The 20,166-nt window shown below is 40.0% G+C and overlaps 1 protein-coding gene across 1 annotated transcript in view; it reads left to right on the forward strand.

Moving 5' to 3' along the window:
- slc9a5 (solute carrier family 9 member A5) overlaps positions 1 to 20,166 on the forward strand; it is a 38,211-nt gene that overhangs the window by 5,579 nt on the left and 12,466 nt on the right. The window contains exons 2-7 of the mRNA XM_053617148.1: positions 7,596 to 7,898; positions 8,028 to 8,191; positions 14,416 to 14,494; positions 15,276 to 15,453; positions 17,627 to 17,847; positions 19,421 to 19,623. Of these exons, the coding sequence (XP_053473123.1) occupies positions 7,596 to 7,898; positions 8,028 to 8,191; positions 14,416 to 14,494; positions 15,276 to 15,453; positions 17,627 to 17,847; positions 19,421 to 19,623 (1,148 nt within the window). The remainder of the gene's footprint in view (positions 1 to 7,595; positions 7,899 to 8,027; positions 8,192 to 14,415; positions 14,495 to 15,275; positions 15,454 to 17,626; positions 17,848 to 19,420; positions 19,624 to 20,166) is intronic.

The raw sequence follows: 20,166 nt of genomic DNA on the forward strand, positions 1-20,166 counted from the left end.
CGCCAAAGAAAACACAAGGGGGAAGTAAAGGAAGTCCAAAATGTCTTAACCGAAGGGGGAAAAAATCCACTGTTCTTTCTTTTTGCAATTTTTGCAGTCATTGTTAAAGTACTGGAGCCCTTCCTGTATGACATTTCCTGCACATATTAAACCTTATCATTAACTGGTGAATGAGCTGGAATCCACCACACAGTACTGAATGTATAGGACTGGAGCTGTCCTGGTGTTAAGTTTGTAACTGAGTACATATGATATTTTTCATAGGGTCATAATTTTGTTGAAAAAAAGGAGTATCCTCGGCATGAGCAGCTACAGAAATAGAAGTCCAGTTTGGTGCGTTTCCTGCTCAAACACACCTGCTTTAGCTCTGCAGTTAATGACCAGGTGTGGTAGGTGTTTGTAAGCTAAAAATAATCAGCAAAATGACCAAGCTGTGCTGGATGCCGACTTTCCTGGATTGTTGCCCAACACATAAGGAGGATACATCCTCCGCTCATCACTCATTTCAAAACGGTGGAGGTCCTCGTGGACATAACATGTCCACGATTGATCGCTCCATCCCCTCGTCTGTACACACCGCACACAAATGCTCACAAAAGCAGGTACTCGGTGGCAGATCAGACATGGCCGACTACAGCTTTAATCTTCTCATGATGCGTCATACAGGAACATTGATATCGGCGGATTGCTGCAGATGTACGACGATGGACACAGTCTGTCTTTTTATTTACTGGTGTATAGTGAGTAAAAATAAACACCGTTGATCCATGTGATCTCACTCACTCACACATCACCTGCCTCACAGCTTTTTACCTTAACTCCATTCCCAATTTGTCATTGTGTTGCTGGTGAGCCGTGTTGCTCGTGTGGGAGTGTTGGGCGTACAGCCCACTCCGTTTCCACAAGCTAACAGAGACATTTTCTATTTTAGACCTCTCTCTCTTTCTCTCCAGACTTCATTTCCACAGGCAACGGCATCAAAATTCACCGTGAATATTAGTCTTGCATTTTGAAAAGGCGGCCATGGAATTATTAATACCTAAAGCACCTGCATGCCGATGTCAGAGCTGAATGTACGAACAGTTTTGTATGGGAACAAGTTTGTATTCCCCATGGTTTTTGAATGGGAAACAAGTAATATACCTACAGTATATACCTACACTATATGGCCAGCGGTATGTGGACACCTGACCCTCACACTCATATGTGCTTGTTGAACATCCCAGTTTAGATTTAATCTTCCGTTTGCTGTTATAATAAGCTCCACTCTTCTGGGAATGCTTTCCACTAGATTTTGGAGCATGACTGTGGGGATTTGTGCTCATTCAGCCACAAGAGCATTACTGAGGTTGGGTGAGGAGGCCTGGAGTGCAGTCGGTGTTCCAGTTCATCCCAATGGTGTTCAGTGGGGTCGAGGTCAGGGCTCTGTGCAGGACACTCGAGTTCTTCCACACCAACCTTCACACACCATGTCTTCATGGAGCTCGCTTTCTGCACAGGGGCATCGTCATGCTAGAACAGGTTTGGGCCTCTTAGTTCCAGTGAAGGGAAAACTTAAAGCATACAAAGACTTTCTAGAAAATTGTGTGCTTCAACTTTGTTCACGGAAGGCCCAAATATAGGCGTGATGATCAGGTGTCCACATATTTTTGGCTATTTATATATATCCTGCAACATGACAACAAACCAGTACATAGTAAAGTCAAGTAAAGTAAAACATTTTTCAGTTTTTAGACATCATCTGAAGAGGATAATGTATGACGATGTATGGTATATAGTGGATATCGGGGGTATATATGTAGTTGGAACATATATATGTGGTTAGCTTTTGATAATAAATGAACATCTCTGAAACAGACACACAGTTTCACGAATGCGGGGACGGAGGCAGACGCACGTGCAGATTCAAAGTTTAATAAGAGTACAAACACAGCACAAAAGACAGTAAGCATACGTGAACAGGGAAACAAACATAAACCACGACCTAGGAGAAGAGAGCGCATAACGTGACAAAACAAAGCCAGACAGTGAGTGCTGTACAAACTCTGACTTAAATACACACAGGTGCTCGTTAAACGGGATGAGAGTCAGGTGCGGGTGGTCATGTGACCATGATGCAGAGGTGAAGTGGCTGCTGGGAATTGAAGTCCCTAGTTCCTTCCGGAGATTCATAACACGCACTCTGTCTTGTTGCTATTAATTACACAGGTAGATGATGTTGACCTGCTATGGCATGACTGCCTGTCGAACCTCTTTCAGTGCCCATGGGATTACCGCACTTCCTTCAGCCTTGCCAACATACCTAACGCAACAAAAACCATACAGGCCTCCCCACTGAATAAGGCTCTAGCATGCCCCAATGGCACAGTTAATGCATGCTCAGTGCCGCTGGTTCCATATGGTTTCCTCTTGTTACAGCTAATATCACTCAGACATGCTTGCCTAACACAACCAGAGCCATACAGACCTTGTATGAACTAAATTTCTTCTTTTTCTTCAATCTTCTTTTTCATTGTGTCCTAAGGTCATGCAGACTTTTGCAACTCTCTGTAATACTACTCGTTAGCTTTTGAGAATCTCTCAGAAATTTCTCAGAGGTCAGAGTAAATAAATACTCACGCGTGTTTTTGTAGCATAGTTAGATGACCTGGATGATTAGCCAGATCTGTCCAAGCTGCTCAAATCATAGCGTTCCTCCTCTGGTTCAGCTCTGCTATAGGCGTGGATTATTTGCATTTATTCATTTATACATTCTGTGTCACGAAACCCAAGTGCTAAGATACGTCACATTACTAACGCTATAACACGGCTATAACATGCGGACACTTATGCCACTATAAGTTATAACAATAACTTTGCTTGTATTTTCTCATTTGTAAGTCGCTTTGGATAAAAGCGTCTGCTAAATGAATAAATGTAAATGTAATGGTGTCTTTCCTCTACTATCGAGCTTTTGTCCTATTGTCACTGGCGGCTGTGGCTCAGGTGGTAGAGCGGGGTGTCCACTTATTGTAGGGTTGGCGTTTCTATTCCCAGCCCACATGACTCCACGTGCCAAAGTGTCATTGGGCAAGACACTGAACCCCGAGTTGCCCCCAATGGAAAGCTAGCACCTTGCATGGCAGCTCTGTGTGAGAGTGTGTGTGAATGGGTGTGTGAGAGTGTGTGTGAATGGGTGAATGAGAAACCGCTAAGGTTAAAAAAGCACTATATACGTGCAGACAATTTGCCATATTTGATGTTGATAACATTTGGACCTCTACGCATTCATTCTTCTAGCATAAGTGTAAGAGTGTGGTTTTAAGAACAGAATTCTTCCCAAATGAAATCCAGACAGCTTTGACTATATGTATATGAAGTGGTCTAGCGGTGCAGATTTCTGCTGAGGAAGCAGGAGCTCGTACAGTCACAGCTCAGCTGTGACGTCAGGTCTTAGTCCCACTGTGTCTCAGTCAAAAAAGCAAATAAAAATGCCCAGATCATCAACTACGCAAGTAAAATAGTAATAATTTCACCCTTAATAACCAGGACATCACTCACAACAGCTGTTGCTCGAGGTAGTGTCTCCCATCATGTCCTCCTGGCCTTATCCTTAAAGTAAAGGTTTATTTAAACACTGAAGGACACTCTCATTTCACATATCTGCATGTCCTGTTTTCTTGAACGTCTGCCAAAAAAAATTTCCACAAGATGCTCAGCTCATTACAACAATTATTAAAAACCAAAACCAAGGTCAATATTTACTGTACCTGCTGCCTGGTGGGACCGATGACGTACTTGTGCCGAGCAACAGCGCCTCCTAAGGGAATCCGTGCGCTAATCTCATCCCCAGCACACGTAAGTCCTGGAGGCTTGTTACAAAAATGGAAAGAAAGAAAAAAGTTTTCCGTATTTGACACGTGCCGTTAAGTCGTACTGTACGCGACCCGTATCTAAGAGGTGTTCCGCAACCTGTAATACATCAGAAAGCTACATCGTCCAACCGTTTCTGTAGCTGTAACAGAAACGTATAGTGTCGTTTGTTATAGGATTGAATGCGTTTGATTCCGTAAAACCATTTGGCTAAGCCGTGAAGCCGTGCTAACAGGCATGGAGATGATTTTGCACATCTAGTATTAGTAAATCAAGCTGGTCGGTTGCCTTGGCGACTGCTGGATATTTGACCAAGCAAATCATTTTGGAGGATGTGTTCATTTCCATACATTCGCATCCATTAGAAAATAATCAACAAAACCAATCCCGTTTGTATCGGAGCGCTTTATATGTGATGCATCACGTCTTGCCTGCATGCCCTGTTCTCTTCGTGCGTTGATAAAGGAACACGGTTTACTTAATAGAGTATTTCATTATGATCTTGCTGTTTATTACAGCACTATAGCTCTTATCTGATTGGAGGAAGCAGGCGCTGAGCTTTAATGGCTCGTCTGCTCCAGAACAATTGCAATCTAAAAGCCTGGGTCTGTTTGTGAAAGTGTAGTTGGGGCTCGGCGTGATGGATAGAGATTGCCTTTCTCTCTCTCTCTCTCTTTCTCTCTCCTTCTCTCTCTCTCTCTCTCTCTCTGAGTGTTTTGAAAGCAACAACCAAATTGGAAACATTGGCTTTTAATTCCACATATTTATTGTTTCAGGATTGCGTGCTTGTGTGTGTATGTTAATGGGAATGAAACGTTGTGTGTGCGAGAGAGAGAGAGAGAGAGAGTTTTCCTGTGCTCTGATGAATGACTCATAATACTGGGCTGATTGATGTGTCCCCGGTGGAGGCGTGTTTGTATGTGTCGTGCTCTGATCCCTCTGTCCATGAAAAGCATGAATAATTACTGCCATTAGACGCTCCCATTACCCTCCTGCTCCTCTCGGCACATTAGTTCTTCATCCTTTTTCCTCTCTCACGCTTTTTTTTTCTTATCTCTTTCTCTCTCTCTCCGTTCATTTCGACTTTGTGAAGGACATAACCTGTAGATCATCATATCACGTGATTATCTGTGACACTATCCATGTGGAGAGTTTCCACGATAGATGGGTTTCACTCTGTGAGATTTGAACCACTTTAGGACGTTTTAAATGACAGTCCTCGGCGGGTAGTCATTAAATCGGACCTGTGTTTAGTGCCATTACCGCATTTCCAAATCAATGACTTGAAGCTAAGCCTCAGTAAATTCCACACACGGCTGGGTTCCTCTTGCGTTAATGTCTTGGTTTAAGAGCAGAGATTACAAGAGACTGACGGCAATATAATTCAGACATCCAATGAACGGATTTTCTAATATTACTTGTGTGTACTCGCTTATTTTATATCACATACACTTGAGAGACAAGGGGTCACTGGTTTTGTTATAGCAGCTTTAAATCCAAAAGGCTATTCTCGAAATTGTGTCCATAATGAAAATGGATGTTTGTTTATTAATAACAAGAAACAAAACTGCACATAGATCTCATTTCCAGTAGGGCCATGGAAAACAACAGTATAAAGGTGTGCAGTTTGAACATGAGAATATAAAATAAATTGAATTCGTTTCAAGTTAAATGACAATAATAATAATTATAATAACAGCACACGATCAATGAATATACAAAGATAGAAAAATCGGACGTTGGTGTTGTACAGGTTATTTGAATGGTTCAATGGTTGCAGCTTTCTTAAGAAGTGTTTTTTTTTTTATTTTGAAAGTTGAAATATGTTGTAATTTTACACCCAGTTGCTCATGAAAAATACATTTTGAAATGTTAATGCACACACACATGTAATGTCATACTGCCGTGTTAATTAGCTAACAGTTTACACCACAGCTCAATTGAATACTCGATTCTGATTGGTCAGAAGGTGTTGATTAGTTTTCTAAACCAGCAGCTCTGACTCTAGTTCATAGAAAATAACAGGCTTATATTAATTGTCCTAATATGTCATTGTTTCCATAGTAACAACTTATACAAGGACTTCTCTGGTAGATGGTCCACAAAAACAGATTACAAATGTGTGTAATTGTTTATATTTGGGAGGAGAAGTTGATTTACTGTTTGTGGAAGGAGTCTCCATTGCTAGCGCTTTGTAATAGTCAGAGTTAAAGCTGTAACTCAGGCCTCAGGTTTCCAACACCAGGCTGGTTAGGGAACGCAACTGCGTTTATACTGTAGCTGATATAACGTAAAGGGTAACTATAAATGGATAAAAAGTATGACGTGTTGTTGTTTAAGAAATAAAACATTTGTAATCGTTGGCAAACTGCTGTGGTATAAGATGGATAAAACACGTCGGGATGTGATGTTACTGTAACGCCGTTTCATTCCGCCTTGTCGTTGATCATTTTCCGATAAGCGCGTGCCTCTGAGTGTTTCAATTCTTACATGTTGCACAGTAGTAATATTCCTGGGTTGAAGCTTATAATTGCAGCCATCTGCAGCTCCATCTCTCCTCTCTTTCAAATGGCCTTTTGTTTAATAAACACGGCTTGTGATGCTGTACAGAACGGTGTAATTAGTTTATAATACGTTTTTTAGTTCCACTACATGCATCACTGCATGTACTTCTTAAGTAACATTGCCAGCTCACTGGTTATGTATTTTAATCAAAGTCAACATAAATATCCCCTCCTGTTACTTAGCTAATGCACAGGCTCAAATGACCTGTAACAGTTTCCTGGCTGCTTCTAAAAGCATATTAAACACTGTATCCTTGTACACATTACATTCTCAAGGGTACCTTAACCTTATTAAGCTAAGTCAGCTCAGGAAAAGTTATACGTTTATTCGTTTTTTTAAAATTAATTCTGTTTTCTGGAGGCACATTTTATAACGGCAAGAAAAATCAAGAAGCAGCTTTGTCACGTTATCTGGATTACAAAGGTGATTTGTCCTCTTCAGCGGACACACAGAAAAGCATCCTGGTCATATTTCGAGAGAGATCGACCGATAATCGGTTTTACCCACATTTTTCCCGATATTTAAGCATTTTTCCAGAATCGGATATCGGTTTTGTAATATCGGATCTACCAATAAATGGCGGCATCTTGTGGGCGTTTTAAGAATTGCACGCAGAACCAAAATTTTATTTTTTTTTTTAATAGATTTGTTAGAATTATTTTTATGTGCTTTTTGTTTTACCTGTTTGTTTACCTCATTGAAGCTTTTATTAAATTAAAGACATTTGAGTAACCATGTACTTTATTTTTTTGGCACTCTTTTGGACACCTCTATATATTGGTGTATAAGAAAGAGTTTTGTTTTGTTTTATTTTGTATGCAAGGAGGAAGTGAAATTGACCAAATTGTTATAAATGAAATGGTTTGTTCAGTTCAGTGGTGCTGTTATCATTGTGTCAAAAACAGAAGTAAAACAACGAATAAATATCGGTTCTGCATATCGGTTATCGGGCACATGAACGTGCAAATGATCGGTATCGGTATCGGTTATAAAAAAAAAAAATCGGTAGAGATACCTAGAGATCGTTTGATCTCTAGGTATTTCATACAAATATGACATCTCTTCATGTCTAGAAAATGTCCCTACCTGTTTGTGCAATTTGTAACTGTTTATCTGAATTGCAAATCCTATATACTGTATTTATGCATTCATGGATTCTCTTCTTGTGTCTCTTTTAGTGTTCCACTTCTCACAGCGCTTCACCACGGTGGTCCCGGAGAGCTGCATGCTGATTCTCTTGGGTCTGGTGCTGGGTGGTGTGGTGCTCATTGCCAGCAAGAAGCAGCTCTACCAGCTGGACCCAGGCCTCTTCTTCCTCTTCCTGCTCCCCACCATAGTGGGGGATGCTGGGTATTTTATGCCTGCCCGCCTGTTTTTCGACAACCTGGGTGCCATTTTGATGTACGCGGTGGTGGGGACTCTGTGGAACGCCTTCTGTACAGGGTTCTGTCTCTACGGAATGAAGCAGGCAGGGGTCATCGGTGAGTTATTATGAAATGGGATGGGAGCATAAAGGTTGAACTGAACTGAATGTTTTTGCCAAAATTAATACCGTACAACGATGAAGAAAGGGAGTAGTTGGCACTGAGATTGTGTCTGTGTGTGTGTAGATGATAAGGTGGACGCAGGACTGATGGAGTTCCTGCTTTTCGGAGCTCTGATCTCAGCCGTGGATCCGGTCGCAGTTCTCGCTGTGTTCGAGGAGGTCCACGTTAACGAGATGCTCTTCATCATCGTGTTCGGCGAGTCGCTCGTCAACGATGCGGTCACAGTGGTGAGTCATAGGCCCTTCCACAAAACAGTGTACATTCGTGTGTATCGTGTGTGAAAGATTCTATTGTAAAGTAACACCACGGACTATCGCCAGACTCTGCGTGCTGCGTGATGTTTTAAATTATAAACCTCTACTCAGTAGCATTACGCATCATTGCTTTGTGTTTTAATGACAAGGTTACACTTTTTACACAACTGTTTATATGTGCGTATTCAGAGTAAGGATGTGTCGATATTATCAGCCCATACCAGACACTGATCCAATGCTGAGATACACCGAGCAGGGGAGTCGACTGACAAACGTCTGTTTCCAAGTCATGCAAAATATAAGGGTGATGACAATGGCATTCCTTAAGATGTGTTTATACACATGACATGTTTTGTCAGGAAAAAAACCCCCAGATCTTCAGACTTCACCTATACTATACGACCAAATGTTTGTGGACACCTGATCATAACACCCATTGGTGGTTCTTTGGCAAAAATTTGGACTCGCACAATTGTATAGAATGTCTTCGTATGCTGTAGCATTACATTTTCCCTTCACTGGAACTGAGAGACCTAAACCTGTGCACAAAGCGAGCTCCATGAAGTCATCGTTCGCCAAGATTGGTGTGGAAGAATTCGATTGTCCTGCAGAGAGCCCTGACCTCAACAATACTGAACACCTTTAGGATGAACAGGAACACCGACTGCACACTAGGACTCTTTACTCGACATGTGTCTGACCTTACAAACGCTCTTGTGGCTGAACGGGCAAATCCCGCGGGACAGTCGCGCTCTGGAACGGGCCGTTCACAAAGCATGCATGAGTGTGATGGTCAGGTGTACACAAACTTTTGGCCATATAGTGTACTCGAGTTCATACTTGAGATGTGCACTGGACTGTTTTTATTTTTAATCCTGTTTGTACAGTTATGTTTTTTAGTCTGTACCTGCCCATCAACTAACTTAGTTGGTTCTACTTTCCAGAATATCAACAAATCAGTAGCCTAATTAAAGCCTGAAATATTAAGCTGATCAGGCAGTTACTAAGGATGCTGTAAATGTATCATGCAACATCTTCGTTTCTCCCGCAAGCTTCATATCTGACCTCTCCATTGCACGCTGGATGAAAGTAAATACTTCACTGTCGTGTGACTTTTTTGATGCGTCCCATATGATCCCAGTCTCAAAAGATCTGTCTCTAGTTTCTATAGTGTGCCTCCTATTTGTATCTGTATTTATATATGTTTGGAACTCATTATCTGTTCAATCTGATTAATGTATCTGTATTCGGTTACAGCACTAACTCACGCCATAAAATATATCAGTGGAGAGATTTGGAAAACACGTCAAATCCGATTTTATACTTAACCAGTGTTTCAGCCTGTCAGATCTGTCCAGCTCTAATCCAGGACTCGTGCAGGGGATCAGATGTACTTTGTAGATCAGTAAGTGTGCTTGCTGTGAGGAGACTCTCATTCTGCTACACCTCGCTCACTGCGGGGAATAGAGTGACTAGCATCTGTGATAAGTATATATAATAAATTCAATGATCTCCCACAGGCAGATAGACATGCTTAAGAACAAGCGCACTTGAGAAAAGAAAGGTAATAGCTTCTGTAGGGGCTGATTCACTGACCCCTTCCTGACTTTTTCACTGATTGTAATCTATCTGCTATCACGCAGTAATAATGACAGAGTCATTTGGGGCTGTACATTAAGTCAGTTTTAAATAAAAGCGTCACCTTTTATGAGAGACACAGTCTCAAGGGATGTTATTAGAAAGGTTTTTCCTTGAACTGTCTTTGGCCCGACCAAAAATCCACACCATAGATCAACTATAAAATACTAGCAGTGCCTTATAAGATAGCGTATACATTAGTAGGTGAAAAACATGAATGTAATGAAATGATAATTAGACAGTATATATTATACAATCAGCTTCGAAAAGATCTGGACATTGACAGAGTTAATGCTATTTCAGCAGTCTACCACAGAATATCATAGTTGAAATAAAAAGTTCAGACTTTAACCCGAAACTGGCTGAACCTTGTAGGAATTACAGCGTTTTCTATATGTGCAAACATAACGTCAATGACTGCCTGAAGTCTGGAACACATAGACATCACCAGATGCTGAGTTTCGTCCCTGGTGATGCTCTGCCATGCCTTTATTGCAACTGTCTTTAGTTCCTGCTTGTTCTTGGGGTGTTTTGCCTTCAGCAAGATTCAGGTCGGGTGACCATTGCATTGCTTTCGAAGTATGCTTCAGGTCGTTGTCCATCTGCAGTGTGAAGCAGCATCTAATGAATTTTGAAGCATTTGGCTGAATTTGAGCAGATAATATAGCCCTGTGCACTTCAGAATGCATCTTGCTGCTTCTGTCAGCAGTCACATCATTAATAAATACAAGGGAACCAGTTCCACTGGCAGTCATGCATGCCCATGCCATAAGATGAGGTGGTATGCTTTTAAGGCTTACCTAGTCTCTTGTAGTAAACCCTCTGTATTTACTTTGGTAAAGGTGTCTCTTGATCGTTGACTTTGACACAGATCCTCCTACCTCCTGGAGAATGTTCTTCATCTGGAACGTTTTTTTTTTTTTTTCACTAGGAAATAATTCTTCTGTCATCAACCACCGTTGTTTTTCATGGTCTTCCAGGTCTTTTGGTGTTCCTGAGCTCACCAGCGCGTTCTTTCTTTTTAAGAATGGACCAAATAGTTGATATGGCTACTCCTAATGTTGTTTCTATTTCTCTGATGCGCATGTTTTGATTTTTCATCCTAACGATAGCTAGCTTCACTGGCAGTGACAGCTCTTTGCACTTCATTTTGAGAGTTAACAGCAACGGATTCCAAATGCAAATGCCACACTTGAAATCAACTCTAGACCTTTTATCTGCTTAATTGTAAGTGGAATAATGAGAGAATAAAACACACCTGGCGTTGGAACAAATGAGCAGCCGACTGTCCAATTACTTTGGGTCCCTTTAAAAAAATGCTTTATATATATATATATATATATATATATATATTTATATGTGTGTGTGTGTGTGTGTGTGTGTATGTGTGTGTATATATATATATATATATATATATATATATATATATATATATATATATATATATATATATATATGTGTATATATGTATATGTGTTTATATATATATATATAAACTATTTACGGACCTGACTATATAAATGCTCCCAGTTCTCAGTCATTGTTAGCTTCTTCCTGCTGCTTGTTTTGGCTTGATTACACACTAATCCTCAGGTATAATGCTACTGATATGATTAGGTAATGTGAAAAGCATTAAAAAACCTTCATATTTACTTAATTTTGACTTGTTTTTTTTACAGCAATATTGTACCGAATCTACACACTCCACAGGGTCCTACTAAATACCTCTACTATTGAGACTATTGAAGAAATATTGGTAGCATGTTGTGCATTTGATACTCAGACTCCAGGGTGAGAGTGGTCCAAGGACAGCTTTATTTTACACAGTGTTGAGTCAATGAGATCTGTGAATTCTTAATTCACCCAATAAATCTCATTGTAGCTATGGGTACTTTTATACAGCCAGTCTGTTCTACCACCAGCCTCAACACAATGAATCATGACACTCTGCTGGCTTTAACATTGACTAAATGCATTTAATGTGCGCATAAACTTTGTTGTGCTGATCAAAACACAGTATGGTGCCTTGTGATTGAGCCATTTACCCTGCTTTGATATGGATTAAATTACTAAAATTGCAAATACCAAGAGCAGACGCTCATCAGAGGCTTTAATATATAATATCCTCAGGAGGTATGAATCATTAAAGGTACGACTCCAGCAGCGCAAGCGCCTGGTTTATGTCTGCTTAAGGGTTCAATACAAAGGTGTCAGCTGTTCTGACCTGAAATCTCACTTTCAAAAGCACCAGTTGCAGTCTGCAGGGCTATTGTAAGGATCCGGCTAGATCCTCACGGGTTTCTCAGGAATGTTAATATAACTCAGCCGGACACAAAGTGAAAGTGCTGTTCTTCGTTTATTACACTGCAGGATACTATAGGCTTACGCATGGTTACAGGTCGGTCATTAGAAGAGGATTAACCGAGTAAAACGTCCCAGAAATGGTACCTTAACATGAGACCACTTGTCAGCACTCGATGTGGAGGTCACAGAGAGTGAGAGCAGGGCGGCGACCACGCCCCCTGACCCCACATGACATCATCATAGCCGATCATTACACTATGTTAGGAAACCTTTTATTATCTCTGACTTTCCTGACTGTTCTCTACATAATTCACCTTAATCTGCTCTCATTGCCCCACCTCACCACCCCAACCACCATGGCTAAGAAACGCCTTCAATATTCCCGGCTGAGATCCGATTTGGAATATTATGAGTACAGACCTAAGTCCCTGGGTCTTTATGCTACATTGTCTTTAGCACATGTATACACATTTTCATTGAAACATCCACTGCTGTGCAAAATGATCCATCCTTTCGTTTGTTAATAGACAGAGTGACGTAATCAGACTTGGGAAGTTAAAGAAAAATAAACTGTTTTCAGGGGGTTGTCCCAGTTCTCACTCCCTACAAACCTCATAATAATATTAATAAAACAATCTTTGCTTAAAATGTCAAAATCTTTAATTATATGGTGAAATGTCAGTTCAGAATCTAAACTCCATAGGAGCACTCTTTATTAACGCACACACAAACAATGTTTGTTGCTCAGTCCACTGTTTCACTTAAGAGATTACTAAAGTTAATGCAGTTGCAGTCAGAGAACTTTGACCTCCTTAGTAGATTCCCACATAGCTTTAGGGAATGAGAACCTGCACATTATTGGCTGTGTGATGGAGCATTATGGGATTATTACTCCATCTCCATCCAAATTGAGCCAAATTAAGGTTACTGAGAGAATGGTAGCCTGGCTTATTTGATTAAGTTTCTAATATCGAGCGTGACTGTGGAATTTACATGACTGTCCTAATTAGGATTTATTTAATTTAGCTATTTGACTGCAAGCGTTCACACTATACAATTTAGCAGCATTGTTTGGAAAGCCTTAATGCTTGAAATGATGAGGAATGAGTCAAAGCTTATTTGTTTTTTGTTTTGTTTCTTGCATTAATCAGTGTCTAAACAATGCACTTGTTTTAGAGCAGGAATGAAAATGACGTATAACTGGAGTATAACACTGTAGCAAACACAGTAAACATGCTTTTGTGGATATGAGGAGTGGTTTAATATCAAGGCAGCAAAGGTGGCAGAGTGTGTGAGCCAAGTGTGGGAGCCAACTTCAGATCTTATTAACCTGACTGGCTGGCATTAATGTAATACTAGATTTAAGTCAGTTTGTGGTGGAATTGAGCCTTTAATGGGTTCATGTGCAGGTCCACTGAGCCTCAGGTTGAGGCTTTATCACCAGCATGTGGTCTTTCTTGCCTATGAGTCATATGACCTGGAAAGAAAATCTTTGGCTGTTACTGTGGCTTTACCTTTGGAGATTTTGTAAGAATACATCGTACAATACATACACCTTATGCTGCAGAAACATGCTGTGAGAACTGCGGATAAGTGCTTTTCTTCTTACCTAAAACTGCTGTCCTTTCATACATTCACAACCCAATCCATCCATCCATCTATCCATCTACCTACCAATCCATTCATCTGTCTATTCATTTTCCCATCCTCCCAACTTTCCATTACTTGTAACAAGTGTGTTGGCTTTTTAAGCCTTCCGTGTCTGTATAACACATGGGGAAACATGTGTTGTACTCACAAGGACTTGTTAACTGGTCTCCAATGGTTTTTTCCTTTGGTCTTGACTTTGACCTCCAAAGGTTTGCTCTGTGTAAATGAAGAAAAACTCATCATTCGTAATAATTTGTGCACTTTTTCCAGTTCTGAGTATCAGCCAGTACCTGATACCGATCTGATTCTGACATCTTTGCAGTAATTGGGCCATCTGTTTGCAAGCTTCTGTTGCCATGTAATGCAAATCATTAGGGACGTAATGGTAGACTGCTTTCAGATGGGTCATGTCACATATTCACATGCAAGATTAGTTTTCTGTCAGTCAAAAATCACACGCATTCACAGCATCACATACGTCGCTTGGATTGGAAAATATGTCAGATCTAATCCGATATCAATCCAGTATTTCAAGCCGATATTATCCTACGTACCGATACGTTTCGTTGAAAAGACTTGATGTGAATGTTGTGTCTGTTTTGCAGGTGTTGTATAAGGTTTATATCTCCTTTGTAGAGGTGGGTCCAGGAAATGTCCAAACAGCAGACTACTTTAAAGGTGTTGGTGAGTTCAGTTTCCTCTATAGTTCTATTTAAAAATCGAATTTTAGACAAACCAAGCGGACCAAGTGTTTGTTTTTTTCTTCTGTTATTAATAAATCAAATTTTATTGGCTCACTGTAAGGTAAGAAAGTTAATGCAGTTGTTTCAATCTTGTAAATCGTACATTATGCATATAATCATACAACGTACTGTTACATTAAAGCGAACATGTTTTAAAAGACTATTTGTGGCCTTTTCAGTGTCAGAGTGTCAGAGCTGTATTCATTGGAAGTTCATGACCATTTTGGCATGGATTTGAGTAGTCAGCATACACTTTAATACATTTTTTGTAAGGAAAAAAAAAAAGGAATCACTTGTTTTAGTTACAAAGGGTAAATCCTAATTGACCCAGCTTTATAAATGATTCCGTTATACCTCTATAATTTTAAATATGGAATCTTTCCTATATCTATTACATAATATACTCTGACAAGGATACTTTATTATTTTTATTTTAGACACATTTCTACACCTACAAGCCATATCTCACTAGGTCTGAATATTATAAAGTCAGTTTTGAAATTCTAGCTTGTAAATGTCTTTTTCAACCAGAATAATATGCCTTTGCCTTGAGATGACAAAAAGTCCAAGCATGATGCTGAAAGATAAGCACGAACTCAAGGCCCATAGCTCATGGCACAGAAAGTGCTAGGTCATGTAAAACAAGTTTACTAACAGGAAAATCGGGGGTCGTGTTGTTCCTGTATTGGTTGCTGTGAAATTCAAGTTATGCTCTTTCTCAGCCTCCTTCCTCATCGTCAGCATCGGTGGGACGCTGGTGGGGCTGATCTTTGCTGTTATCCTGGCCTTCATCACTCGTTTCACCAAGAGGGTGCGCATCATTGAGCCGCTCTTTGTCTTCCTGCTTGTGTATCTGGCTTACCTCACAGCTGAACTCTTCTCCCTCTCATCTATTCTCTCGTAAGTAAAGATTCTCTCTCTCTCTCTCTCTCTCTCTCTCTCTCTCTCTCTCTCTTACTCTCTCTCTCGTACACACGCACACAAAGAACCGAATTCTAAATGTTATAAGTGAAAATGTGTCTATGTGCATGTGTCATGACTCATCTAATGCTGAATGAGAATTTAAGAGTAATGTGAAGAGCAGAGTGATTCATGCCAGAGAGAGTGAGACAGAGACAGGTGAATGGAGCCGAATAAAAGAAGATTAACGGGCAAAGACAGTGAAAAATTCAAGGTCGGGGATGAAGGGGAGACAAAAATGAGTCAAGTGCTGTGTGAAATATACAACATTCCAAATAAACTGCAGTAAGTATAAGAATTATTGTCACCCTTCATAAAATTGCAAATATTGTATACAATATACAATGAACAGCACATGCAGTGAGTAATATTTACTATTTACGTTCAGTCACCACTTTTCCTGTTCAGGAAGATTACAAGAATTGCCTACAAGAAGATATTGCTGCTAAAGGGGGCAATACTAGCTTCTAAGGCCAAGGGTGTACTTACTTTTTTACTCCACAGAAGAATATCACATCTATTGTGATTAATTAATAGGCGCTGTTTCAAAGACGATCAAATGTTTGCTTGTCCAAATACGCCAAAAAAGCCAATGATTTCCATGGGGTGTACTTATTTATTCACATGACTGTATTGAGATTATGGGTGAAAGAGTCGTCCCTGATTAAAGGATTCCACAAGCGACATAAAGTTTGTGAGCTCCTGGTCAAATATTTGTTCGGTATTCTTTATCATTCAGTTCAGAAAATGTTTCGAGCGCCCCCTTATGGTAGTTTATACACTTATTTGGTCTTGCAGTTTGGCAGTTGAATAATGAATGGAAATTTGAAATCGAATCTAACCAGAGTAGGTGTTAAGATCTGCGCTTCTGTGCCAAGCTCCATCTCGTTCTGTCTTCACGTGTGACTCAGCACAGAGACGACGAACTCATCGATGCATTTATAAAGCTGTTCTCGGTGTAAATATATGACAATTTTGTAAAACTGTTGTATAAACAACAGTACATCACTGGAGTTACATGGCACTATATACGCCTTATTGCCACATGATGAAGAATCCAAACAGAAGCATCAGCATGGAGTGAGTTGAGGTGGAGTGTTCATATTCAGTCACGTCAGACAGCGGCGTGGCTAACGTGTCCTTCTTTAAGTCAGTTCGCATGTTATTGTGACTAATTCTGATGCAAGCTTCTTCTCATATTAACATTCCTGCCCCCTCCACTAGAGCATTGAACTCTGCGTTGCTGAAGAGGCTCTGTAGATGTTAATTGTCTATTATTCAGTCAGCTCCAGAATTATTAGCACCCTTGGTGAAGATGTTTTTGTGAATGACATATGTAACTGTAATTATATTCTAAGATTTTGTTTGTTTGTTTGTTTGTTAACAAAACCACATGCTGATCAAATATGGAAGAAAATAGGTGGAACAGTGTCACAATTATCGGCACACTGATTAACTTAAAAGTAGAATATAAATGGGAACATGCTTCAGTTGCATTTTGTTTATAACAGCTTGTAGGGGTGTCATTATTTGTGACATTTTTGTGATATTGCTATTTATTTATTTTCTTATCTTTAATGTAAATAGATTTAGCAATTACAGCATATATATATATATATATATATATATATATATATATATATATATATATATATATATATATATATATATACGTACACACACACTACCGGTCAAAATTTGGAGACACTCGACTGAAATGTTTCTCATAATCTTTATTTATTTATTTATTTATTTATTTATTTATCTATCTATCTATCTATCTACCTACCAAGGGTGTCAATAGATCTGAAACTGACTGTATAGTAGTGTTGGTTGCTTCGGTGACTGTGAACAAAATGTCTGTAAACTGCTAGTAAGGCAGAAAAGCAATGTATCGTTGATGACAGGTCTTAGGGTCTGAATACTATTTGTAAAACAATTTTCTCAGGTTGCAGAGATGGATTTCCCACTATACAGGTATTTTTTTTTCCCCCGAATGTTTATTGCAGAGGTTTAACCAATTTAATAGAGAGACAGAACACAATCTAGGCGACTTTTTCTGATGTTATCATTTTTATTTCAGCATGAATTGATGCACTTCCTCTAACCACAGAATGACCTTCTGTGGCATTGGCTGCAATAAATATGTGGAGGCCAACATATCCCAGAAGTCCCGCACTGCCGTCAAGTACACGATGAAGACTCTCGCAAGTATTGCTGAGACCATCATCTTCATTTTCCTTGGCATTTCAGCTGTCGACAAGTCCAAATGGGCCTGGGATACTGGCCTAATCGTGTGTACTCTCATATTCATCTTTGTCTTCAGAGCCATGGGTGAGATATTATTTGAAAGGAATTATTACAGGCTTTGTCTTCAGTGATTCCAATTAATGTAGGAGTCAAAGCAAGACAGTGGAAAATTGGGTGGTGGAAGAAAGATAGTGATGTCAAATCAATCACCAGCTCAAAAGTCTGTAATTTGTTATAGTGTTAGTGTTTTAATAAACAGAATTAAGCTCCGAGAGTGGAGTGTAGGAGATAACAGCAGGGTTTAGTGTATGTGTATATATATATATATATATATATAAAAGAAGCAAGTGCGACAGTTTCCAGAAGAACCGCGGCTGGTTCTGCAAGATGCTCAATAAAACTTATAGCTCATTTCCTTATAAAATGGCACTAATTGTACCTGAGACTACAAATTTTTTTATTTTTTTATTATTATTTTTTTAAAGCAAAGGGTCGTCACACCAAATATTGCCTTTGTTGCATTTATTACTGTTTACTGCTCTTTATAGTAGTTTTCTTTTTAAAGTAGAAACATTTCATTTGATTATTTTCGAAGGCATCTTTGCTCCACAGCATTTCTTTGCACGGGACTGCAGGTTACTCGTCGGAAATTAGCATAAACATACTTTATTCTCTCGAGCTTTTCATATACCTCTTTGTTAGTGAGTGTATCTAGCTTGTTATAAGCTTTCGTAGTTCCCAACTCTAAGGAGAAACCAGTTAACGTCCAGATGCTTCCTCTTATCTAGCATCTTTAGCAGAAATGCACAGTGTCTCTTCCAAGCTCAGCAGTTTTTTCATCTTTTGTCTAAAGTAGTCTAATGTTACGGGGGGAAAAAAGTCTAAGGATTACAAATCCAGAGATTATATAGCAAACTTCGCAATATGTGATAGTGAGTAATAGCAATGCATAACCTTAGCAGCTATAGAGAACATTCTGGAACTTCAATACAGACCAGATATTATTTGGGTGGTGGTTTATGTGTGTGTGTGTGTGTGTCTGTCTGTCTGGCTGTCAGTATGTGTGTGTGTGTGTGTGTGTGTGTGTGTGTGTGTGTGCACGCAGCAATGCTGCTGGGATTTTTAAACATCTAAATGTCATTGCTGTATTTAGAAACAATCCAGCAGCCCATAATATTCAAGCAACAGCGGACAGAAACCGGCACTGATGAAGGGTACACAAATCAAGTCATACATTGAAAAATGATGACATAGACTCTGACTGTATTACAAGGCGCACCAACATGGTAATAGGTGACACGGGGATGGCGTTTTCGTCTCACATCTCCAGGGTCCCTGGTTCAGTCCAGAACTCGGGTTACTCTCTGTATGGATTTCCATGCTAGGTCTCTACACGTCAAAAACGTTTAGTAGGTGGATGAGCTACTCAAAATTGCGTGCGCGATGACCTGGCATCCCATCCAGCGTGTATTCCGACCTCACGCCCAGCGTTCTCTAGATCCACCTTGATCCTGACCAGGATAAAGCAGTTACTGTCTAATAAAGTGTCCAGTCTTAAACGCCCCAGCATTGCTGCTCCACCTGTGACACAACTGTTCAGTCGGCGATCATTTTGCCGTTATTGTCAGCGTAATGTGTGATTGCCGTACACTTCCAGGTGTAGTCGGACAGACCTGGATTCTGAACAAGTTTCGATTGGTTCCTCTGGAAAAGATTGACCAGGTGGTGATGTCGTACGGCGGCCTGAGAGGCGCAGTAGCGTTTGCCCTGGTGGTATTACTGGACGCGGAGCATGTGAAGGCGAAGGATTACTTTGTTGCAACGACCATCGTTGTGATTTTCTTCACGGTCATGTTTCAGGTATTGTGTTATATTCAGTATATGTAAACACGTTTATATGTTTGTGTATGTGTGTGTGTGAAGGTAATCAGTTTCCTTGCAACACCAGCATGCTGATAAATTGTTGTGATTGCCACCGGTCTGTTGATCGTAATTATGATGAACGAGGGGATTTATTACAATGTCTTGTGAGTGTGTGTGTGTGTGTGTGAGAGAGAGAGTGTGAATGAGTGCTGCTTCTGGTCTGTGCCAGTATCAGATGGGAAAAAATTGATATGCCAATATTCTTCACTCTAATTCACTGTGTGTGTGCGTGTGTGTGCGTACGTGCGTGTGTGTGTGTGCGTGCATGCGTGTGTGCGTGCGTGTGTGCGTGTGTTTGAATTGCCTTTGGCCTGATGAGTCTGCATTTTTGCATCATTATAAAAATGAGTGAGCTTTCAGTCACCATAAAAAAAATTAAAAAAAACAAGCACACTCACATAAGCCTGTTTATCGCTAATGACTAGCTGCTAGTTTTATAGCAGTCTCTGGATGTTAGTCAGAAACATGCAGTTTTTTTTA

The sequence above is a fragment of the Ictalurus furcatus genome, chromosome 27 (assembly GCF_023375685.1).
Source record: "Ictalurus furcatus strain D&B chromosome 27, Billie_1.0, whole genome shotgun sequence".
NCBI classification, from domain to species: Eukaryota; Metazoa; Chordata; class Actinopteri; order Siluriformes; family Ictaluridae; genus Ictalurus; species Ictalurus furcatus.